Source organism: Camarhynchus parvulus, chromosome 3, assembly GCF_901933205.1.
Source record: "Camarhynchus parvulus chromosome 3, STF_HiC, whole genome shotgun sequence".
Taxonomy (NCBI): Eukaryota; Metazoa; Chordata; class Aves; order Passeriformes; family Thraupidae; genus Camarhynchus; species Camarhynchus parvulus.
In genome coordinates this window covers 13,441,718-13,468,076 of record NC_044573.1, presented here as the reverse complement: position 1 = coordinate 13,468,076, position 26,359 = coordinate 13,441,718, and the positions used below count along the sequence as shown (strand labels likewise).

General features: G+C 39.9%; 1 protein-coding gene across 1 annotated transcript; it reads right to left on the bottom strand.

The window, feature by feature from the left end:
- Positions 1-1,399: 1,399 nt before the first annotated feature.
- Positions 1,400-26,359, bottom strand: HNRNPLL (heterogeneous nuclear ribonucleoprotein L like). Its single transcript, XM_030945049.1, has 13 exons — positions 26,031-26,359; positions 17,037-17,155; positions 16,686-16,923; positions 13,414-13,499; positions 11,477-11,573; positions 11,314-11,386; positions 7,338-7,409; positions 5,610-5,827; positions 5,331-5,452; positions 4,477-4,678; positions 3,537-3,594; positions 3,326-3,424; positions 1,400-2,172 (listed from the first exon to the last, which is right to left on the bottom strand). Exons 1-13 carry the CDS (start codon positions 26,226-26,228, stop codon positions 2,117-2,119), a joined length of 1,638 nt encoding a protein of 545 aa, XP_030800909.1. The 5' UTR covers positions 26,229-26,359; the 3' UTR covers positions 1,400-2,116.

Genomic DNA, 26,359 nt, shown 5'->3' with positions numbered 1-26,359 from the left:
TGTTTTGTTTTTTTGTTTAATGAAACCTGAATGTTTTAAGGGTCACTCATCCCACACTGCAATTTGAAAACAGACTGTTTTTAATGCTCAACTACAAACAACTTCTGGAACTACATTAACACAACTAGCAATGGAAATTGTGACAGAAGAAACAGGGTTCCACAGAACATTCAAGGTGATAAAAGAGAAATGAGAGATTGGGAGAGATCTTTTACAGTTAAAACACTAAGCTGCACAGAGCATTTCACCAGCAGCAAGATATGGCATGTGGACTTCTGTGCTGGAGCTGTCTGGAAGCAATTTCTGGGGAAAGAGCACTGAGGCTGAAAGAGTCTCAGCAGTGGCCCTAAAATGAAAGTCTCATTGCTACCTCACAGACAGGAGGCTAGGATTATTCCAAACCCTGAGCTGAAAGACCTGCCAAAGAGTAGCTGGTTTTCAGTTCCCAGTTCAGACATATGAAAAGCCTGATGTGAATACCTAAAACACTCGTTACCTGAAGCATGAACAAAATGGAGCTAGACAGGGCAAAAATCAATCAGTGTTGATGAGAAAACCTGAAAGACATCTGACACATTTTCCATTGTATGATAAGGAATATTTGCCTTGAAATTAAGAACGGGAAAATCCAGTCTATTGAAAGATGTGCAATGCCCACAGCCTGTAAACATCCTACAACATAACCTCTCAAGGACAAGCACTCTGCACAAGTAATTTTGCATAAAGGATGGATATAGATAAAATCCATAAAGACTAAACAAAGAACTTGTAGGAGAAAGCATAAAATAGCTGATAAAGTAACTTCTCTGCAATGACCAAGAACAGACCTGAAAGAAGCCCTCAGCAATCCACTGCAAATTCAGAAAAGGGAACACACACAGGGCCTAGGACAACAGCTCCCAGACTCCACTGCTTGGATTCCTCTTTCTGGGGGCTTAGCCCAAACAAGACACAACTCCAGTTCCAGAAGAGAGGTTTCAAAGTACTGGGACAGAACAAATCATCTTCTCCAAAGTGGAAGATTTCTCACCTCATTAATTTCACATCACACAGTCAGTTACTTTACCTGAATCCCACTGAGATTACCTCATTTTAAGCTACAGACAAGCCAAGATTATTCACTCAATGAATTCTTTCATGGTCATAATAGATGTTTAAGGTAAATCAGACAGAAGAAAACATTGAATTAACTGTCCAGGTATGAAAGGATATGGTGGGGGCTTTCTTTTTGTTTTAACTATTTTTACCACCTTGGTTTCTATTGTGATCCATGTTGTCACCCCCCGACTTTTACCATTTAGTATGTCATAACCACTGCTTTGAAAAAAAGAGTCAAAAGGATATGTTAAACACCAAAGATTTAAGTTTAAATCATGGAAAATGAGGATGAACACATTGATACAGGCTTGCAATTTTAATTTTTAAAAGGCCCCTACGGTGGGACTAGCTGTAGATGGCATCATGCTAATGCAAATGGAAAATAGGATTAAAAAAAACCAAAACCACTTTAAATAAGTATGTATTCATACCATACACGTGTACATACTTGATAATTTTCTATGTTAGCTCTGTTTGAAACTATAAATCAAGTCTGTACTACTAAAAGTTCAGTATGTGCAACATTAACCCAATCAAAGCATTTTATAAATACAAGCTGCTTTTTAGTATTGCAACATACTTCACTACTTAACATACTGAAAAACAAGTTCTACATTTAAAATTCTGCTAGAATAGTTCTATCTGCCAATTAAGACTACAAATGGAAAAATACTTGCTAATCTTTAACATTTTGAAAATGCAAATATATTTCATTTTTTGAAAAGAAACAATCTTGTTTATCCTACTGGTGCTTCTTTAGACATCTGCAGATACTACACTAACAAAATACAAACTTTGTAGTAAGCTTACAACATGTACTTCTCAGAGGCAAAAATAAAAAAAATCTGGTTTGTATTTATGAAGGAACATCCATTTATTATAAAACAAGATAAAAGATATTAGAATTAAGTTGAAACAAGGCAACATTAGAACAACCACTTTAGAGCTTTGTGAACGAAGTGTAGTTTTTGACTTGCAAATCCAGGTGAACGTAGCTCTTAACATGCTGTCCTCTTCTCTATAAATGGGATGAAGTAGAGAAGCAAAGCTTCAAGGTGTAAGGGTTGGAGCCATCTGTGAGGAGACAACACAGAACACACCATGGGCACAGCTCTCCTGCTAATCCATCTTCCATACCCTGGCACGTTCACCAGTTCTGTGTATTGCACACTCACACATCCACTGGGGTTTGCCTTTTCACATTGAAAGAGAAAGCTTTTCTGCTGCTACCAACTCTCCAAACTGAGATAAAACTGAAATTGTGAACAGTGTGTTATCCATACTATCTTCAAAAATATCCTGTCCCTAAGGTCCATTATTAATAAGGTGGACCAAAGGTGTGGGGGAATAGAAAAGATTTAACCTGTTAACACCTCACAGGGAGACAAACTCATAACAGTTAGGAGGAGGTAGTTTAAAATAATATTAGACACTGGCCTGGATTCAATATTATGTCTGGGAACACCTGGAAAGATTCCATTTAATTCAATAAATTATCTTAATTGTTCAGTGCAGATCTGGCCTATTGTGTACTTGTTTAGCAGGTGAACTCACCCCACTCTATTCTTGCTAGTTTGGAGCTAAATTCAGCTTGGCTTCACAATTTCTGGCTTCAAAGGGAACATGCTACAGGAGCAGTAAATTGAGAGCAATGAGCTGAGTAACTTAAAGGATCCTCTGTTCAAGACATTGCAGATTTCTCTGTATTTATTGTGAAAGAATCACAGAAGGGTTTGGTTGGAAGGGATCATTTCACTGGATCATCCCATTCCAACCTCCTGCCTTGGGCAGGGATGTCACACACTAGACCAGGTTGCTCAGAGCCCCATCCAGCCTGGACTTGAACACTTCCAGGGATGGGGCATCCACAGCTTCTCTTGACAACCTGTGCCAGTGCCTCACCAGCCTCACAGTCAGGAACATCTTCCTAACATCTAAAACCTAAATCTCTCTGAGTTTAAAACCCTTACCCCTTCTCCTATCACTATTTGCCCATGTTGAAAGTGACCCACCCTCTTTTTTTACGCCCACTTATAAAGCACTGAAAGGCCACTATAAGGTTATCCTGGAGCCTTCTCTTCTCCAAGCTGAACAACCCCAGCTCTCTCAGCCTTTCCTCACAGGAGAGATGCTCCAGCCCTCTGATCATTGTCATAGCTACCAGAACCCTCAACTCCTTCTCCACAGAAAAAAAATTCCAGCAGTAAGATCAGGAAAATTTACTTACTTGGGACTCTTATCTGGTAGTGATTAAGTACAGTGAGAGCTTCCACTGCATCTGTCTTACATTCCCATTCCAACAGACCAGACAGTGTTTTGGCAGAAGCTGTCACAATGAGAAACAAAAATGGAAAGGAGGGATCAGTAACATCTGACAGTGGATACTCAGATCAAAACTGGAATCAAGGCACTTCCCAAACAAGTCAAATTTTACTTACGTTTTGGGTCAAACACTTTGTATTTAATAAAGCTGAGAACTTCATGATCCTCACATAACTGTCACAAAAATAAAATAAGATATAAAACTCCAGCAAAAGTGCACATAAACAAATTAGCAAAAATTCCAAGTTCCTGGAAGAGACACACAAAAAAGGAAGATTCTGACATTTTAAGAGAGTTTGCAAGAATTTACAGCAAATCATTAAAAAAATATATTTAGATTGGTAACTCTTTAGAATACCATTCTGTAGTATGTAAAACAAGGCCCCTGTATCTGTGATATCACTGCTATCTCCAAAAACATATTAATATAATAGTAAGTTCTCCTTTTTGGCATTCCTACTCCAATACAGTAGCTCTGAAGTTGTTCATACAAGGACACCACTTGGGAACCAGAGCTCACTTTCAGATAGACTTGGAAAAATATATTTTATGGAACTGAAAAAGAACTCACTGAACTGTCAGCAATCTTGCCACTGCCTCCACTTAAAGAGGCCCAGTATTGCATGTTTTAAGCACCCAGAGTTCATTTAGGATACAACTGTGCCAAGGGTCCCAGGTGAAAGCTGGTCTCCATTCCAAAACATCCTAGCAGTCATTACAGGCAGTCAGTAAATCCTTTGTGAGTTGTAATCCTAACTTTCATGTATTTGGCTTTGTTTCTTTTCCTTTTCCTCCAAACCCCCCCCCACATTAAGCTCCTCAACTTTATTTTCAAGATTTTGTTTCTCACATTAAAAAAATATAAATAAATAAAATTGAGACAGTAACCCCAGAATTGTAAACACATCCACATGGGCTATAAATATATCTTAAGGAACAGCTCTCTTCCAGTGGCTCTGCTACAAGCCTCCCAGTTACTTGTTTTTAAAAGCAGCACCAGGAAAAACCAGGACAAGGCCCAGAGAGCACTGCATGTCAGTCACTCCAAGTGCTTACCTTTACAAATGTTTCCTCAGTCACACACAGGGGAACATTGTAATAATGCAGCACACAGGAGGGTGGCTGGATGATGTTCTTGGATGCTTGGCCAGCACTGGTGAAGCGATTGTTCTTACTCATGGCAAAATCCTTGTAACTACTTGTGCCATCCTCCAGTTCAAATATCTGGCTTGGAACTACTGAGTGCTGCTTGGAAACACTGGAATTTAAGGATAAAATTTCTTAAATAATTAAGGCTATCATACTTTGCAGATTATTATTTTGCAGATTATTATCTAACTAGAAAAGAGCAGATGTTTCTCTATAATAATTTGAAATAAATAAAGTAAGAACATGATGGGTTGGATTTGACACTTTCCTTAAAAAATGAAGAAAGAAGGGATAAGACACATTAGGGAATACAGTTTATCAGTGGCCAATCCATGTAATGACAATATGGTTTATGAATGTAAATAAATAAAATTATAAATATTAATAAATTTTAGAGTGGTTAGGGTTGAAAGGGACCCTAAAGATTATCTCCTTCCAACCCCCCTGCCATGAGCAGGAACAGCTTCTACTAGAGCAGGTTGCTCAAATCCCCCTTCAACCTGGCCTTGAGCACTTCCAGGGACGGTGCATCCTCAGCTTCTCTGGACAACCTGTGCCAGTGCCTCACCACCCTCACAGTAAAGGATTTCTTCCTAATATCTGACCTAAATTCACCCTCCTTCAGCTGAAAGCCAAAATAAACAGTCGCAAATTGGAAATCATAACTCCAACAATGATAACAGAGTAGTGTGATATTGTCCCTTTGAAACCTCATTCCATCTGCCCACTGGTGGACTATTAATCTGATAAAACATATTTACCAGACATTGAGTCTCTTTCCAAATAACTTGACATTATTGAGATGTGTGACCGCTCTTTCTACAGCGTATTCATCACCCATTTCAACCAGTGCTGTGCCTGGAATAGTCTTCATAAATTTCACCTATAACAGATAAGGTAAAAAAAAATATGCATTGCAACAAAGAACTCAACCAATAGTTTTATAAAACATTATATTTTTAGACAACCTCAGGCAGGCTTTTTCCAAAGCATTTGAAAGAAATACAGAAGTTCCAAGTTTCTAATCAATTATGCCTTACCTTCTCAATGTTTCCATACAAGCAGAACAGGTTGAATACCCGTGAGCAGTTCATCTTGAGCTGATGCAACCCACTAACCATGACAACTGACCCAGAAGGATTTCCACCATGCATGTAAGAGGAGGATGCCTGTGGCAATGGGTAAGCAACGAGTTCGGGAGTGTCCCGAGATCCCATTCGGTACCGGCTTGGCAAGGGCAACAAAGGACCATGGGAGCCTAAGGAGATGAGAGACCAGGTTTTTATGTTGTTTGAAATTATTTTCACTACTTAATCATGCATCAAAGCCCATATACATAATGCATATTTAAAGGAGGGGTAGAAAGTTACAGCAACTGCTGAAAAAAGATATTCCAGTAATTACAAAAATCATTATCTTCCCTGCAGCATGCAAAATATTTGAACATAAATGTATCAGAGGAAATAATTAAAATCAACATTCAGAAATATTCCCATCTAGTTACAAAGGTACATGGCACCAAGAAAGAATATTACAAAGTCGGGATAACAAACCAAAAGGAGAGCGACAGAGGTCAGGAGATGACACAGCTCTTTTTCCCAGACATGAGATTAAGTCAGAAGCCTGCCTTTCTACAAAATGCTCATTTGGAAGAAACAGGAATACTTAAACCTCCACACTAATGCAAAACGAAGTGGTCCTATTTTCCACTATAGATAAAGTGACAAGTTTCACTGAAATAGACAATTTCTTTTTTTTTCCTTTTAGTAAGGAAAAAGAGACACTACTAGTAAGCAATACCTCTGTTCATAGAAAACGTCAATATTACAGACCAAGGGGAGGATCCCTGTTTTTCTGAGACAAAAATAATGTGAAACTCACATAAGCCTGGTACAAAAGGAACCTTTTGTCTTTTTTTTTCCTAGCAAAAGGCAGTAATGACAGGGAAAGAGTGGTATAGGAGGAGATGGACACATTACTTAAGCTAGAAGGATGTATCAGAAGAATGAAAAAAGAACACTGCTGAATCAAGGTGGGACTTGGAAATGCTGGAGATTTGAAGAACCTTTGGAAGGAGTAGGTAAGATGTCAACCTACATTGTAAAATATCATAAATACCTTTGCAAAGAAAGAGGCAAGACAAATAACATTGCACCTGACAGCTGAGAGAGTAACTAACTAGAAAAGTCTCACGTGAGTGGGGACATTTGTTTCTCTACCCTGAGGTCTTGGCTCAGCACATGAAAGTAATAGCAGGTCATGCCTTACAGAGAGCAGTGGTAACAAACACAGTACTTTATAGCACTGACTCCAAAACATCATTCCTTTACAGTCACATAGCTGTACGTTTTCTGAATCACCTAAATTAGAAGTGCAGATGCCAACAATTCATAGCTTTGTATGCAAAAACATCAGAGCTCTCTGTTGTACCAAAGCACTGATCACACTATGTTGCGATTTTCTAGAAGAAAACTGCTTTCCCAATCCAGATTTCATTTTCTACCCACTGCCAGGCTGATGGCAGCTGAAAGGAAACTTTCTTCCAAGGAATAAACCTGTAGAGCTGAATGCTTTGGATGACAGGATAGGGGTGAGGCAATGAGTGCACATGGATTTCACTGAACCAGCAGTGTTTCAGTAGGCAGACTGACAGCACTGCAGGTGAACTGCTCATGCTGAAGGGAACCACAGCCAAGCATTGATTAAATATTTACAATTCCACAGAGCATGTAAGAAATCATAACCAGCTGTCACCCCATGTTACTTACCATAGCCATCATGTCTAAAGGATGATGGGTGCTCTCCCAAAATAGCTTGTCTCTGCCGGCCCTTCCCTCTGTCTAACGTGGGAAGGGAAAGAAATCAGTTTAGTATGTACAACCAGGCATTTGATTTCTCCAGTTAAGACACAAAGCTTCTAGTTAAGAAGTGAAAAAGTAATTTGAGTCATTGTTAATTTTATAAACGATTTCTCATTCACTCTATGTCTAAAAATACAAGCTGTAGCCCTGGGACACCAAAATTAAAAGACTGCCATCTGTATAACAAATTGCACTTAAGTTGATTGGGGGCAGTGGCCAATGAGGAGATGCAGACATTTAAAGTTTATGGAGATACCCAATAGTTCTCCTAAACAGACATCACACATTAGTATAAAAAACACCATACAGCAGGATTTACCCATGTGTCTCTTAAAACAAATTTGAAATGCAGTACTTTTGAAAGACAGTACCTGAATCATAATATTAGCTTCAACAGCAACACATTTTCAAAGTGGGCTTCTTTCAAGAAGTTTCAGCATAAGCCAACAACAACCTGTATTACATGGTTTCATAATCAGTAAACAGAGAGCATTACATATGTGTACATATATATTTACAGAACACCTACTGATTTATGGGCATGCTGAAAGGATTGTACATTGTGGCATTACCAGCAGCACATAACAGTTCAACAGGGAAAGCATCACTGAGTAATGCACTTACACAACAGTCAATCCTTTAAGAAAACCCAGTTCTCTAGGATATAAAGTTAAGCAAGGGGTCTACATTAATGGAGGGAAGCAATGCCTCACAGACAAAGCTGTATTTTCCAATCAGATCTATGCTGCATGACAAAAAAAAATCTAAACTTCCAGATTTCTCTGTGGTAAGCAACAATTCTTTTCTTACAATTGAAAAAAAAAGCCACATTGAAAAGATGGGGCAAGGCATTTATCAGTTTATAACAATTCCCAGGAAATTTAAGTATGACTGCTGAAAAGAGTAACTCCAGCCAATGCAGTTGGAGGTATTTTCCCCAAAAAAAAGGAACTATTTGATTACACAACAGTGGTGGATGAAAACACATGTGGCCCTTTCTGCTCAGGATTTTGAGGCCAGGTTCCAAGTCAGATATTTACTTTGGCAATAAAATCTGAAGAGAGAACAGTCCTGAATACTTTCAAATATATAGAAGAAAGATTACTGTTGTCAAGTTTACTTTTCCACTCCCTTTTCAGGGTAACAGCTCTGGTTCTTGGCTCTAAAAAGCAAATGAGCAGTCAGATCAAGTGTTTTGAGCATTTAAACTGTACCCAGTAATCATCTTTCAGAAAAATCAGTTTTGTAATTCCAATCTGTGGAACTAAATGCTTTGAAACTGCCCACAGTAAAATACAGTCAAGAATCACATTTTTCAAATAAAGAATTCTGTAAGAAAAGTTTGACAAATATTTCCTCCTTGTGGTGGTGCAAGTCTCTCCTTGCCCCATGCTTATTCCTTCCTTGAACAAAGCCCCTGGATTGTGACAGTACAAATACTTGTGTAAACAAGCACTGAAACACAAGAACCAACCTGTGTTAAAAATAATTCTGAAAGGAAAGATTCTTTATGATCTTCTTTAAGCTTGGGTTCCTTGATTTTTAGTTTTGTTTTTACATCAGGTCCTCGAGTCACTGAGCAAGCTGGTATTACCACCAAAAGAAATGCTCCAAATGACAGTTAGAAATTTCTGGCTAAAGGCCAGTAGAATACTAAGTCAGGTGGGTTTATTTCATTCAATCTAATGCAATATGAGTTCATAGCAGCAGGCACTTGTTAGGAAGTTTACTGCAGTGGAGAAAGACTATGGGCAATTTATTACCATAAAGAACTAAAAACAGTTCTTAAAAGAAATCATTAGTAAAATGCATTTCCTTCCTAACATTTGAAGGGCAGGTGTGAAATTCTGAAAGGATTTATTGGCATGTCTGTCCTTGAAATGAAATTCCTTTGGGATAAGATCTTTGCTGCAGTGAGAGCCCTACAGCTCAGGTCACACTATGTTCAAAACCCAAATAGTGCAGTTGCAAGAGTGAGTTGAAGGACAAATACATAAACTCTTTCAAAGAAAACCTCAACTCCTGGATTACTTTATGAGCAAAACTGCTCTAGATGCCTGTTTTGTCAAGTACATTTTACTGTTCATTCAACAATTTGTATTCCCATTGTCCACATAAATGGATATGGATCATAGTAAATGAAAAATCATGCTACATACAATATGTAATGATTGAGATAGATATTTATATAAAATACAAGTCAATTTTTTTCCTCTTATGTGTAGCAGGGTGCTTATGTATAGAGAATAGAGACAGTAATAAAAGAAAAACAAAAGAACAGAGTTCTTGAAAAGAGCAAGGCACACCTATCCTAAGTTTTTCATTTTCCACTGTTTGCTCAAGTTTGGGGAAGTTTCAGTTCATACAGTCATACCTATCTGCAGACCAATTAGATGCACAGTGTTACAAGTCAGCCTCCAAACACTGCACTGATCAAAAGATACAAGGGTCAAATTAATCCTTTCAATTTTTCAAAATCATACCCTTAGATTTTTTTTCTTGCCCTTGGGTTTCTTCAGAATCCCTTTTCTTTGACTCAAGAATTTGAGAAAAAAAAATTGAATCCCAAAACAAATAGTCATAATCTAGAAGCTGCAACCAATACTGTAGCTCCCTTGTTAACTTTTTACAAGAACTTCATTTTGAAAAGCCAAGCCCTAAGTTTTTAGTTGTACAACAGTTTCACAAGCCCAGTGTCTCTGCAGAATTACTCTGAATGTGCAAATCTCTTGAGACAGTCAAAGCCCTGGTTCTCATGTAGCCTTTGATAAGTAGATATTCTATCTCGGTCACATTGTCTTCACTTTTCTAACTTTACATTGAACATATTATTGTACATAGGTTACTGAACACTGCACTCAATAGTTACAGATCTTTGGTTATTTTTAAATAAACACTTAACAGGAGTTAGGCTAGACAGCAGTTTGACTGTACATATATAATCATAGTTTCCACTGACATGAGTTAAGCCCTGAGCATTTTACAGCTGAGTACTCAAGTACAGTATGCCTGTACCAATTATGAATCTCCCTATTTTATTACTTAAGTATAGCTGAGGGGACTTACTGGTATTGCACTGTTCAGTTCCAAGTATCTGCATAAAAGGATTGAACTTCCCTACTACTAAACAATATTTACATTGTTAAGTCTGAATGCAACTCTCACATACAGCAAGTAATAAAAAGATTACAATGTCAAAGATATCAACAAGAGGTTCTTAATGTTGTAGGTTCTCAATTTTTCAGTAATTTTAAGGGAAATAAGACCAGCATACATACAAACTTGAACAGAATGGGTACAGTCTATCATGTTATTCATCCCACACAAATCAAATCTGAAGTACTGAAAATGTCCTCCTTTAAAAACTTGTGGTGGTGGTGCATGCAGTATGCAGACAAGGTGAACTGCAAGTCTGAGGTTTTTTCAGAGGGTTTTTTTGTTTGTTTGGGGTTTTTTTTGCTGATGCCGATGTGGTGCATGATGAAGTGTAGAGTCAGCCTGCTGAAGTCCTCTATCCTTCTTAATGCCTTGTCCAACATAGGGGAAAAGAGTCCTTTCGAAGGAGAAGCAGTGTGCAAGTTTGTAGTTTATAAGGAATAGTCTGTGCCAGGTTTCCTCTCCTCCAAAGAGAGAGAGCTGCTTGGAGAAATGCAAGTCCTTGAGAACTGCGAAGGTGCTTGGAGGTGTGGGCTCCTTGTTGCACTAAGTGGCTCAAGCACACGGCAGTAGGGGGCACTAGGGCTCAGGGTTAATTCCCTGCGGTGGCACAGCCTCCAGCAGCACTGGCCTGCTTTGGAAGGACTGCTGCCACACGGCCTGACACGTGTGAAGGGCTGGCATTAGTACAGTCAAAGAGCTACAGTGAGAATGGATCAGAACCTACCTCGGCGGCCCAGATATGGCTTAGTGTAGTCCCAACTATCGTTGTCGTTCCTAATGACATTAAGTCGAGTTGGCTGTTCAAATAAAGTAAAAGTGAAAGAGGTTAAGCCTTGACTATATGTATTGTTTTGGAGTAAAATTAAAAGAGAAGGTCCAAGCATTACCCTTGCATATTCAATTTTTAGTGTGCAGCATCCTGCATAGATATCCGCTCCATTGAGTGCAGCCTTCGCCTTCTGGGCACAAAACACTGATTCAAACATACACATCATGTTAAGGATCTTTTTCCCCAGGTGTCTCATTCATTCCCTTTTATCTGATAGGGCCTTTTTACTTTTGTAGCCTGCAGGTATTTCACCAGTGTATACGCTACAAGAACTCCACAGAGACTCATCACAGTAGTTACTTTACATCAAAAAGGATTAAGTGTACACCCTTTTAAACTCATCAGCCCAAAAATCCCACATAACTAAAAGAGAGACTTGGAGTGAACAAATACTCATCTTGCCTAAAAAAATACAACAGCCAGATGCATGTACCAGGCTCCAACACCCAGGTTATTTCATATGCTGCTCATACTCCAAGATGAGTTTTGTGATTAGCAGAAAAATGTGCCTGAGCCTTGGCACATCACAACCCATGACCTCACCATACTCAATAACATATGGTGTCAGAAAGCCTGAACTTTGCAGCAGAACAGATCTTTTGCACCATGTCTTGATATCATTTTGTGACATTTTAGAAAAAGTCCAAAACAACAGAATGTGCCTTGGTTTTACCACATTCCTGCAGCCCAGCTTCTTCCAAAGTGATGCAGATTCACTGGGGAACTTAAAAATTAGGAAAGTTAAGCTTCCCAGACCTATAAGAAACTGACACTGGCCAGATCTGGAGAAATAATGGGTATTTCAAGTAGCATTTAAATTTGAGCAAATTTTTGAACTTTTCAGATAACGCTATTACTGAAGATCACTTTCCTTACCACCCCCAACTGTTTACCTTGCTGCTCTCACATTCGTGGGTTTTCTTTCAATTGCTGGCTGGTTTCATTTTCAAGAAATGGCATGTTACAGAATTGAATTCATAGGACATAAGGATGGTAGTGTTTCTGAGTGCATGCAGGACCCTCCCCACAACTTCCCTAATCTCTCACAAGATGAAGAATGACCCCCAGTTGTGCAAGGCATCTGATGGGACAATTCAACTTATGACAAACTTAACACATACAGTAAGTCAAATTATTGTCTGTTAGGACACACAGTTCAAGTTTTCTACATAGATCAATAGCAATTAGTTTGATTCAATAGAAGTTAGGTAGTTTCCCTTGCCTGGAAAATCATCAATGCAGGCATCACATTGGTAGCATCATTTTGGAAATCACAAAATATGCCAAATAATTCGGCAAATTTTGTCCAGTTAACAGTTCAAAAACAGATGTAAATAAAGCTTTAGGAAGAGGGCTGACAGAGTTTCATAAATTAAGGCCTGATCATATCAGACTTTGGACTTCACAAACGACAGCAACACACCACAATTCTGAACATTCAACCCAAGAACAACTTAAGGCTGCAAATAAACAGTAGGATAATAGAGCAGGGAATTTCTTCAACACATGATGCCCAAGAATCAAGGTCAAGGATGCCTAAGTTGGCATTTACTTTATGAAGTCAAAATAGTGAGACAAGCAGTACATACTGGGACTATTTTAGAAGAGTCTGAAGAAGACAAAATGCACCTCTGCAATCCCTTACCCATTTCTTGAGTAGCAACACAGGCAGAAGCCATGAAACTTCTGTGTAGAAAGGTGCATATAAGGGATTGTCAAATCTGTGATATAATTCATGTCTGCAATTATTAGGCCTGATGGACTATAAACATGGTTATCAACCACTGTTGACAATGCCATTTTCCTAAAAAGATGATATGTGCAAGTACTACTTTGTCTTATAGACGTACAAAAATTAGAAGTTACCATGTCTTACACAGAAATTAAGAAATTATTTGGTCTCAAAATCACATAGTATTTTTCTGACATTTGCATGTTAAACCAATTTGGAGTCAAGAACCTACAGCAAAAAAAAGTCACACTCAAAAAGGATATTCAACCATGGCTTGTATTCCATTTCTCTTGAATATAACAATGCGCTGAACTTTTCCAACAGGGTTGCACACAGTGTACAAAACATCCTAAGGAAGAAGGAAAAAAAATTTTAGTCAGATGTGAAATTCCAATCACTTATGGTCCACAGAACATTCTCCTGTAGTGGCATTTAAGCGCCAAAGAGCAAAGAAAAGGCTAACTTTCCATTTCTTATTTCCCCCTCTACAATTAATACATTCATGATTGGCATTTTTATCAATCATACTACAGGCAATCAAATCTGAAAACCAGGAAAAGACCTCCATAAGAAGTACTCAAGCAAATACTGGTTTAACAAATATCTTCAATTGTGTCAAAACCCAGTAACTGCATCCATGTCTCAAGCTCTGCTACCTTTGAAGCACTGCCCTGGAGTAGTTCTACCACAGCAAAGACACAAAGTGACACTTGCAGTTGTAACACATTTCGTAGGTTTCCAGCAGCTGAGCTCATATTCTTTTTCAGAGAGTAACCAGAAATAGTTCAAAATGTAAACTTAGCTTATCAAAATAAGCATTTCACAGTTTTCATCCACCTGAAGCAAGTGGGTGCTATGCTCTTTCTTTCCTTTTTATCTAACCCAACTACCTCCAGAATTATCATTCCGAGATTTTGGTGTACATCCTCAGGTTTATTTGGGGGTCCACAGGGAGAAGTGGCAAAGGAAGTAGGTATAATATTTATTATTATGTTTTTCAGAGTAGAGGAGCAATTGGGAGGCAAAGGAATAGAGGGCATGTGGATTTCTTAAAACTAAAACAAACACAGCCCACACAGCCTGAACCCATAAAAAATAAGACCTGTGACATCACTTACAGCACTCTTGGCAGCACAAAAGGTTACCCACCATCTCTCCTGTTTGGGAGAAAAGATTCCTAGAAACTTTCCAGCTCCAGGTGACATTAATTTTCATATGACTTTCTTTCATAATTTGTCCCTCAAAAGGTTTCTTCACAGAGACTTAATTAAAACAAAAAAAAACTGTCTTTCAAAACATAAGGTCTACTCAAAACCCTACCAGTGTCATTAGCCAGCAGTCACACACAGAGCTGGATTTTTTAAATTATGTTTCATAATTCAGCTACTTTGTATTACCAAATCAATGAAGTGGTTCACCAGACACAGTAATGAGGGCTATTTATTAAGAATTTAAGCACTTGTATTATATACACACTAGAATATCATAATTCAGTTGCCAAGGTACATCACATCTTCCTCATGCATGTGGGAAAGTCTCTTTGAGCAGACAAATCTCTGAAAAACTTCTGCCCACAGGTAAGGAAACAAGGAAACTGAACTTCAAAGACCTGTACATGACATCTTGGGCAAAACTCTTCAAAACACCAACACCCCCTATCACACAGGGATGAAAAGCAATTAAGAATTAAATACAGTTAATTTGCCCTTCTTACCCTCTGCTGTTACAGCCCTCAAAAAAACCAAAGATATTCTGTGAGAGACAGAAGCTGATCACAATTGTAATTTTAGGACAATTTTGCTTCTGCACAAGAGGCCTTTAAACAAACCAATGTCTCTCCAAAAACTTGATCTTGTTTTTAAATTAAAGCTCTTAAAAACTTTACAAGAGTTTACTGCAGATATTCAGACTTGCCACTTAAAACTAGTTGCAATTTTTCATCTCTTTTTTTCTAACTGTAGTTCAAATTTAAGAAGCGTGTTGTAGAGGAAGAAGCAGTATTGGGGTTTGTGTCTTTTCTTTTTTTGAGAGGGAAGGATGTTGTGTTGATTTTTGTGTTCTTTTGTTGGGGGTGGGTTTTTTAAACAAAGCATACTTTGCCTGAGGCATTCTTAAATTAATTAGTTTTTAACCCACAGGACAAGTGCAAAATTTGTATTTTTCTCACCACATTTTTAGCTGTTATGGGCACAGCTGCTCTCCCCAGTTGCTGTGGCTATGGTGCCTTCATTGAGCTCTGCTGCTTGCCAGTAATTCTGGAAATCTGCCTGCTCCCAGCACCCATTTGTATATGCTAAAGAAACAGCTGGGGGCAGTGGGAAGGAAGAGGTTAGGGGTGGGTTGTTTGTTTTTAAAAGGGAGCTACTGTGCCAGAGGCTTCATCCTCAGAATTCCCATGGAATTCTCCTAGCCCAGAACCAGGCTTCTGCTCCCAGTTTCTTCAAGCATCCACCTTTAACTGAGCAGCTCATGCAAGGCAAATTTAAAATGCATGAATGAAACAGAGTTTCCAAAATTTGTATTACAGTCATGGGCAAAGAATACTTTAACTCTGTCAGTGGGTTTGTTCACACAGCTCAGAGCAGGTTTGTTTTTAAACACTAAAAAGCAACTCATACCATGGCATGCTTTTCTATAAAGAAAATTGACAGGAAAAACAAAATTCATCACTCACTGATGAATCAACAGACAAAAAGCTACTGACACTCTCAAGACAGCAAAGTAGAAAGCATGATGTGGAACTGACTACTTGAGGTAATTTCAGGAATACTAAGTTGCAGTCAATTTGCTGTCATAATATACAGCACATTAAATAAAACTTAATGCTTGCATTAAGTTGCTTGGTTCCACACACCCCAAACACTCTGACTGATCTCTGCCATCCTACATCCCTAAGAAAAAAGACTCATACTTGTATCATAGTACACAATTTAATTTTTTTTCCTGAAATACTTCTGTGCAATTTAACATCTACTATAAAATCTCCTATGAAAAACATAAGCATTTAATGCATGATAAAACATATATGCTTAAATAACAACAACAACAAAAAACCCCTGTGTTTTAAAAAGCCATGTACACGTGCCATTAATAAGTGGCAATAAATTAGGATGCAACTGTATAAATGGTACAACTTGAAATACTAAAAAGGAAAATATGTTGGCCCAAATACAAGCGAGGAAGATTCCATCAAACTGGAGTTGATCATCAGAAGATAAAGGTTTCACCTTTCTGCAAAGGAAATACTTAAGAAGGACTGCAATAAAATAACCCCTCCCTACTGTAAAAAATCCTTGCTCTTTAAACATACACCACTCAGAGCCTAAAGGCTCAATAACAATCTTGATGTTGTGGCAACACATTGGGAGGTATTCCAGAAGCATGCAGCAACTTAAACATTTCAAAATCCTCACTTCTAAAGTCTTCAAATGTAGTGCAAAACATCTGTATGAAACTGCATTGTCTTTATTTAAGAATATGTGTGCTACCTATGTGAATACACAAAAAATAAACAAAAGAAGAAGACAAAACATACCACTGTAATCGGGTAGAGAGGATTCTGAATTGACAACAGGAGAACTTTATTCCCACCAGATGGGTCATCAGTGTTCCCTGGCCGAGTGATCCTCTTGCTGGTGGAGTAGTTGAAGAAGGCCTGCTGCCCAGCAATGTACACAGGCTCATCTGCTGCAAAGGTCACACATTTCTTTGCACTCTCCACGTTTTCAAACTCCACCAGAGCCTGGCGCTTGAACGGCATCATCATGACATAGCTGGTGAGGGAAACATCACACTAAGGTTTCCTGTTCACCCAAAACAACTCCCAGGCCCCATGACGGTCATTTATGACATGCTTTTCTCCAAATCATTCCTAACAAAGACATACCATATAGTTCCAAACTTCTCAAGAGCTTCCACGAGATCTGCTTCCACAACAGATTCACACAGCCCTCGGACATGGACGACAGGAGAAACAGAGACTTTGTGATGACTTCCCCCGGCATCCTAGCAACAAAATGACATTTTAAAATTCAACACAGAGCTAGGAACACTTCTATCATTAATTAAAATTAAATACTTGGTAGACACTACACTGGGTCCAGAAGCAGCCATCTAAATGCACAATCTAAGCAAGTGTTAAATAATTTAACTTTTCTTTCCAAACGGACTGCCAAGTTCAGTTGCTGAAGTCTACTTAAAATAAAAAGCTTTTCAGACTTAATTAATCTGTTTGCACACACTGGATTTTTCTTGGATTAAAAAAAAAGCAGCCATTTAACACTGATTGAATTGCAGGAGGTCTTACACACACCCTATTCATAAGAAGCATTAAAAAAAAATTAGGACATGTCCAACAGCTAAAATATTTCTGACACTGTTTGCTGATGCTGGTATTTTTTGCTGTTTGCTGATGCTGGTATTTTTTTGAGACAGGCCGGGAGAATAAAAAAGCAAGAATAAACAAGGGCCATCCCCCATTGTAAACTGAACACAAACTGAGAATTTTTCCAATGCTCCACAATGCAAGAAAATGGCAGCTCTGGATTATGGTTGAAATAAACCCAACCTCCCTTCTAATTCCAAACACAGATTTTTTAAAACTTACAGTTTCTGTACATATGGGGCTCTTTTCACCCCAAGGCTGACTACTATTAATGGATCCAGACATCATACATTAGCACACAGAGTTCCCACCATAAATATTTTTCAGAGCTACTTTCAGTGCAGCTGAAAAATTTGGGCTGGAATCAGCTTATCTTTCCATGAAAACCCTGAAGTAAGGCTGAAATTTACCTTAAATATTCTGGGACACAGAGGGTAAAAACAAAAAAAAAAGTAAGCCAATAATGAGAGATGATTAAAAAAATGTTAGAGATAATAAAGGGCACACTAAAATATACTGCAAATACCCAGCACCCAAATTTTATATTCGTAACAGCAGTGTGAAGTTGATGTACTCAAATTTAGTGGCTACATCAATGTGTTCCCATCTAACAGATCAAGTCTTGTTGATTTTTCACTTAAGCAGCAGCACAACATCTTCTGGAACATGAGAGAGATTCTCATTTGTAGCACAAAGGAGCATTGAGCTCCAATAATTAAGTAACCACAATGATTGCTATTACTGTTAGACATTCCCCTCTTCTCTGTTCATTTGAACTACAGATGCCAGGAAAAAACATTCCAGATAGCTACAAATTGAGTCTTGTGTGTTTAACTCCTGTGGTTCCATGCACAGTTGTCACTGAACAATTACAGATTTTTTCTTTAAATCAAGGATTTGACCATTCTGTTTGAATCAAAAGCCAGCACTTCAGGCTTTCTCACATGTCAAAACAATCAGCTGTGTAATATTTTAAGCTTACCTTACATTTTATTTGTTTGCAGTAGGAAAGAATTTTAAGTGGCAACACATTTCTTTGAATAAGAACTGTGGCAATGCTAGGAAAACACCACTGGTGATATTTGTATAAGGTATCCTGAATCAATCAGCTCCCTGTACAGCAGGAGCAGTGATCAAAGCAGTCAGGAAAGGTTAATACTTTGAACTGCAAATGCTTAGGCAATTGCAGAAGGAACAGAACTACAGAGAGATTTTACTGTCAGATTGTATGTTCTTAACCCACATACACACTTTCCAAAGCTGAAAAAAGCACCTGAGGAAATCTTCAAGAGAAAACTAACAATAACTACTACTTTTTCCTGCTCTAAGATGTTGAAATAACAGGCACCTTTACTTTATTTACAGTCTACAGAACAATCAAAAATGATTGCATCAATTATTCATTGCCCTGCATACTTGCTACTATATTAAGACCCCAGTTAGTGCTAAGGGGATGCATTTCCTTTTAGGTTTCTTTAATAAACTCAAGAAATCCCATCTAATATTATGTGTGTCTAATCACATGGTGAATACAAGCAATGATTTACTCATTGAAGCAGACACCACAAGGAAGAGTTACTAGCACTTAGTACTTGCTACTTACTGCCTTTTTGAACTAATATCTCCATAAATCACATCAAGCTCAGAAGAGTATGCTCAGAAGAGTATTTCTTTCTCCCTCCCCTTCCCAGCTCAAACTTCTGGTTTAGTTTCAGTTCATGTTTCTCTGTTATGGAAATCCCTTTGTATTTTTATCTACTAGCAGGTACTGGTAGATACAAATCTTTCTAATAGTGCAAATTCTCTCAAAAATTAAGATTTTTACACTTCCATCTTCAAATGCTTTATCCATGAGTTACATGAACATGTACTGATGTCTGCACTTCTGCAGAATATCAACAAGTACAAATTTTGCTTTCGCTTATCGTTAAAGCAATATTTGGCTTTCCAAACCTCATTTCATTCTCCCAGAACACCATACAGAAGACATTCTTTCAGCAAGGTTTAGCAAGAGATTTAGAAAGAACCAAAACCTGACATTATAGCAACCTGTGCAGAAGCTCAAGAAGCATCAAATTAAAAAACCAAAAAAACTCCCCCAAAACAAACAACAAAATACAACCTGCTCACCCCCCCTCCAAAAAAACACAAACACAAACAAGTGATATCTTGGCCACCTGCCACAAACTTCTCTTACCTACAGAGAATTTCAGAACCACTTTTGTTCACATAAAACCACTGAGGTGACCAAATCAGAGCGTCTCTGCTTTACTCCAAATAGTTTCTAGCCAGCAGCAGTGAGCACCAGCACAAGAACCAAGCACAAATCAGCCAGGAAGCCTCAAACCAACATTCACAGAGCACACGGGCTGGTGAAGGATGGGGACACATGCCACAGGTGCAAGGAAAGTCTTCACAAGGGGCAGACACACATCTTATTGCCAAACAAGTCTTGCAGCTACAAAGCTGCAGTACCAAGTAAATCTAGAATGACCCTGGATTTCCTCTATGAGGAGAAATAAAACCACCAGACCACATGAAAAACCAAACGTGTCTGCAGAGTGTAAAGTGCACAGCTAAGGTCAGAACATTCACAGCTCATCCAAGTGCTGCTGGAATTTCTCCCCAGAGAAGAACAATGCAGGATTTTGACCAAGATCTCACAGCTACTGTATCTTGAAAGCTACATGTGCTACTGCTGGCACACAGACAAAGGTTACATCAAAGCATCTGCTCACACACTGACTAACAACCACCAGTATTTCTCTGCCTACAAAGGAGTCTTTCAGTAACTCAGCTCCCACCAGAGCACAAAAGCCCCACGCAAAACTCCAGCACCACACTTGCACTCCACCAAAGCCAGGAGAACAGAGCAACAGAGCAGCCAATGTTACAACTGAACCATTTATATATACATATATATATCTTAAGGGGATTTGAAACCTCAGTAATGATTTATTGAAGAATCATTAGGCTGGACAGAAAATGCAGTTAATTTAATTTAAATAAACAATGGAACAGACTTCCTGCTCAAGACTAGTAACAAGGACAGAAAACGTTTCCCTCAAGAAAGAAAGCAGGAGCATAAAAATCCTTACCCTGAAACAAAGCTGAGGCACAAAGGGAAGCACTGACATATCCAAGCAGATGAAGTACAAACAAGTGACTTCACATACCTAAGACTGCAACAGAAGCAGCTTCAAAGAATGGCTGTGGCATTTTAACATCCATTTTTTGTGACCTACATACCTCTAGACAACATTTGAAACATATCAATGGTTTCTTGCCAACTAATTACAGTTTGCCATTCCAAAAAGGAAGAAAATCATCATGGGCTGTAGGAGATGCCTGTCTTGCTCATCAACTCCAGATTAGAATTTTCTCACCAACTGTTTGCACAAAACTGTGTCCTTTATCCTTTCTCCAGTATACTCATATTAGCTCTATTAATTTGTACTACCTTTTCTTGAGCATCTGCTTGTCTTTCACTATTTACCTCCTCCATCTCTCTTTCTTCCCCTCACTGCAAAAGGATGGCACTTCTCCTTCATATTCCCTCTGCCAAGTACCTATATTTAGTTTCTCACCTTTTAGATTATCTTATTCACTCTCAACTTTCTTCTCTCTCTGCATCCCTCTTAACTGGTCTGAAATTTGTTTTACAGATACAACACAAATGGTGGTGGGTGGGGGGAAGTGTCTCAGAAGAACCAAGCAGACAAGACTAAGTTAAGGTTCCACAGCAGTGGAAGAATCTATTGGTTTTGTATATCCTGGATTTGTGCTTTTTTAATTGTTTTTGGTTGGTTTAGGGACCTTGGGGGTAGGGCTACACAGAATGAGGGGGTTAAGATTAATCACACCCATACTCTGAAAGGTTACCTGGCAATTTAGTTTTGTTTTGGATGAGAAGTTTAGGTATCATTTCTCTTTGTTTAATGCATCTCTACCACTGTGCCCTTGATCAATTTCAACTGCTACAGAAAGAATGCCTGCACTATGACCCCTCCTGTTAACTCTGAATTTGACCTGAAATGCACAGGTATTTGGACCATACCATTGTCCCAAGTCCCTTCCAACTGAAACAGTCTATTCTATTTTCCTCTCTGCTCATGACAATCTGAATATCCTTAATGATATATAAATAAATAAAACCAAGCAAACATTATCCCAAACTAAAACCCTACACAACACAAGATCATCAGGAGATTCAGCCTGAGATACTGGAAGAAGAACCAGCCTGAAGGTAATGTTTTGGAATTTTTTTTTTTTGAAGGAGGACAAAGGAGGGAAGATGATTTACATTTACTCAAAATCAGCTTCTAGGTCCGAGTTCATTGAAGAAATGGTCAAGTCAGCGCAAAGCAGGTGAAGATCTGAACTCACTGCATTTAGCTGCTGTTACCACGCTGCCAATGTTAGACACAAAGCAACTGAGTTGTGCAAAAAGTGCATATTTTATGATTGGCTCTTCACAAATATGAAAATTAATATTATAAGTGGTATGTTAGAAAGTTATGCTGTATTAATTTTCTTAAGTAGTGTGTTACATATAGTTTTAGGTTGTAATATAATGCTAAAATAGAAACCATGCTATGTAGGATACTTTTTTAAAAGAAAGGACTCACAGTGAGATAGCAGCCACAGGACACCCTAATCTTTCAGAGAAAGAGAATTTATTGCCCCATTATCAGAAGAAAGGAACTTCTTCCTACCTCGCTCAGCTCAGCCCTGAAGATGCCGTCAGGATTAAAAAGAAGAAGCTGACACTGACCAGACAGAATCCTGTGTTTGAATGGAATTTATGCATCATGTATGAGGTGTATGAATATGCAACAGGCTATTTTTAAGGGCAAATTCTCTGTTAATGTGTGTCCTTTTTCAAGCTTATGTTGCCCAGAAAAAGGTACCCGGACTGTCTGTCCGTAACTCTTTGTTTCTGTTGTCTAACATGTCCAAATTCAAATTGTCCAAATTATTATTACTCTAATTATATTGCTATTTTTATAACCATTTTATTATTATAAAACTTTTAAAATTTTAAAAACAAGTGATTGGCGTTTTTCACAGTTGCAAAGAGAGCTGCTTTCCATTTAGCACCCAGGAGGTTTCAACAGAGTGGCTGAGAAGCTGCAAGATCACATCCCTGTTTTACCTTGCAGCAGCTGATAGCTCTGTTTGCGTATTCAGACACCACATCTCACCTCCCCAACTGTAAGAACAGAGATAACAGATCTTCCTGACTTCACAAGAATGCTTAGGAGTATGTCAGAAACAGTGAGGGAGGTGAATGCTGCAGGTGGTACAAATATGACGTTAATTCATAAAACCAGCATTTAAGGGAGGGATAGGGGATGGAGCTGAAAGGGCCTCAAAATTCCCTTAAACACAGCTCTCAGCCCACATTATCCCAGTGTCCTGACCCTCTGCTACACTGCAATTCTGATTCCTCTGACAGGGCTTCACCACCACTCAACACTGCTTCTGTAAAGGTCATTCTTCCAAATCACACTCTCTCCCACTGAATACTTCTGCAGGAACACATTCTGCTCCTTCCCTGGTCAACATCCTGGTCTGTTCCTGGCTCTCCTGGCTCCTCAGCCTGGAGATGAGCCATGAAGGAGAGGGTACACCTCTGGCTTATGAGAAGTCTCCCCACAAGTGGGAAACAGAAAAACAAAGAGCAAAATAAATGTTGGATTCCCTCTGGATTTCACATAGAGATTTCTAGGTACCCTTTTCAAAAAATCAAACCAAAACAAGCCCCACGACAACAAAAGACACAAAAGACAACAAAAAAATAGAGGCATGAAGGGCTTCTTCAGCCAAATGCAACAATCCCAGAACAGGAAACTGCCACAATAATAAGTACAGCCCAGGAGGGTGACCCCACCAACCTGCCAGAGGAGTCCTAGCACAAAGGAGCTTTTAAACAAGGGCATATAAGCCATATGAGTGTACAGTTGACTGATATTTCAGTGCATATGTGAGGGAAAAATAAATTAAAATAAATTAAAATTAAAAAATAATTATGAAGAAAAAACCCACCCAACAAATCATATGGCTGCCAGACTCATATCACTCCTTACCCTGATCATCCACTCCCTATCATAATTTCACCATCATTTCCCATTTCTCCTCCTAATTCCACATTTGCTATAGTTCCTCCTACTTATTTTTCTGCTATCTTCTGAGGAATCCAGGACACTTACACTTCTTCCCTCCTCTCAGCCTACCTTCATCTTGTATGTCTGAACCACATACAACTTTTATAAGCTGAGAACATTTCCCTGCAGAGGAACCAGTAAGATACATCACAGAATACGTACATTTCCTGCACATTTTTGTATCTGTTAGAGAGAAAAAAACATGAAAATTCACATTAAATAACTCGACTTCGTAGAAGTTGGCATTTTGCTATTAAAAGCTTCACATAAAATTACTAACAAAAGCACTTGGTCATTCACTTTCCATATTTCCATTTAATGTTACAGCTTATGCTTAAGAAACCAGTTCCATGTCCAGCATCAAGACAACTCCTGCCTTCCCAACACTGAATCTGTGAATGCAGTTTTGCCAATAAATTGCCAATGGCACTGCCACTGACACAACCAGCTGCCGAAAACCCCTCATGTTCTCAACCTGCTGCACATTTGTTTCAGTTTCTTTACTCACAAGCCTCAGCACATGCCATACTTGAGATGCAAAAGGTGAAATCAGATTCCCCATGGTGTCATTACCATGAAAGGTAAACTTGAATAAACTGAGGCATTGAGACATCATGAAGACACTCTGAGCCAGAGCCCAGAAAGAAGGAAAAAGAGACATGTAAGAACTAGTTGATTTCATAAAGGTGCAGAAAAGAGGAAAGGCAAAAGCAGAATTTCCTTTCTACTTGAAATACTCACTGCATGGCGTTCAGCTCTCCTACATGACCAACTTTCCAGATAACTTAAGCAAGTGTAAGGATTTCTTTCAGCACTGCCCTTTAAGACAGAGCACATCACTAAGTCTTGACGGCAACAGAGATGATGCTCTGTCACAAGAAACTTGAGAGTTAAAACAGTTCTCTCCAGAAATTTGTTTTGTTACAGTTTATCAGGAAACGTTTGTAATAATGTGCTGCTTCGACCTGGGGTAAAATTAATTTTCTCCACAGTAGTATGGGCAATATTTTGGATACATGCTCGAAACAGTGTTGATAATACAGAGGTTTTCCTTCATGCTGAGTAAGAATCGAGGCTTTCTCTGCTTCTCCTGTATCTCCACATGTGAGCACAGCCAAGACAGTGACCCCAAGCGACCTAAGGGATATCCCAGACCCTATGAAATCTCATTCAGCATATAAAGTGGGGGAAGGAGAAAGGAGAAAGGAGAACAGGATTTTCCTCACTTGTACCCTTTTGATTCTCTCTCCCATCAGCCGGGCAGGAGTCAGCTGCGTAGTGCTCGGTTGCAGGAGAGGGTTAAACCACGACAATAAATTTAGCAGGCACCTTCTCTATCAGTAGATTTAACTGATAGAGAAATGATAGCAGCAAATGCTCCCTCATTAACTCATCCCAGTGATAAGCAAGTTCATTTTAACAAATCACAAAACAAGCTTTGACATTAAATCGATGTTTGCTTGATTTGGCTTATTCAAGTAAGAAACAGAAACGGCCATCAAGGAGAAAGATGGTTGTAATCAGATGGACAATTAGTTCAATTAGTTAGATAAGAAATCAAGCAATAGACAGAAAAGTCTCGTTAGGTCAAATTTATGGGTCAAGGACTACGTTGATGCAAATTCACGAGAAAAAGGTACGTAGCAAAAAAAAAAAAAAAAAAAAAAAAAAGAAACCCAAAGTGAAGCATCGTGCTCATAACAGTGGGAGTGAGAAAGTAGAATTAGGAATTAATTTTAAAAGGAGGCAATGGTTTAAGATCAGCCTTATGGCCGTGTGGTGCCAGACACAAAGGTAGAACGGAGGATGAAAGGATCGCTCGGCCGCGGTTTCAGCCCCCGCCGCCGCCGCCCCCCCGCTCGGTGTTTCTATAGTTACGCTCAGCAACAGGGCCGGCACTAAACTTGCAATGGCGATCCCCCCGAGAGGCGCCCAGCTGCCCGCGGAACGGGGGCAATCCGTGAGCTCCCGAACCCGCATCCCTCACCCCCATCCCTCCCTCGGGCTGCCGGCCCGGCCCGTGCCCGCGGGCCGTGAGGAACGAGCGAACGCCGGCGGCGGGCAGCGCGGACCCGGCCCGGAGCCCCCGCCATTCCCACCCCGCCGGAAGCGCCTCCATGCCTGGGAAGCGGGCACAGGGCCCCGACCCCGGGAAGGCCTCGCGACCGTGGGAAGCCCCCCGGCCCTCCGAGCGCGGCCCCCTGCCCGGGAGCAGCGGCGGGGGCGGTCGCAGCCTCGCCCGCGGTAGGGGCGGGGCGGGACGGGTCCCCTCCCCCCGCCGGCAGCCTGAGGGGAGCCGCCCCCTGCCCGCCGGCCCCGCGTCCCTCACCCCGCCCGAGAAGCCGCCGCCGCCGCGCGATGCGGGGGGCTTGTCCCGGCGGCCCTCGCTCTCCTCCGCGCCGCTGTACTCGATCTCGCCTTCCTCGGCAGCGGCGCTGGGCTTCAGCCGCTTGGCCTGGCTCTCGTAGGCGCCGTCTTCCTCCTCCTCTTCCTCCTCGTACCGCTCTCCGGACGACGGCGACGACATGTCTGCGGGAGGGAGGGGGCTGCCGGCGGCGGAGGCGACACGGGAGCAGGGACGGAGCCGGCGGCGGCACCGAGCCCGAGCGATGCTCTGAGCCCCGGCCCCCGCTCACGGCCCGCCCCGCGCCGGCACAC

Coding starts and splice junctions, on each gene's coding strand:
- HNRNPLL (XM_030945049.1), bottom strand. CDS start 26,228: ATGTCGTCGCCGTCGTCCGGAGAGCGGTACGAGGAGGAAGAGGAGGAG. Junction 13,500..16,685: donor CTCTCTACCCGATTACAGTG/GTATGTTTTGTC, acceptor CTTCTTCCTTAG/GATGTTTTGTACACTGTGTG. Junction 11,387..11,476: donor TAAAAATTGAATATGCAAGG/GTAATGCTTGGA, acceptor TTATTTGAACAG/CCAACTCGACTTAATGTCAT.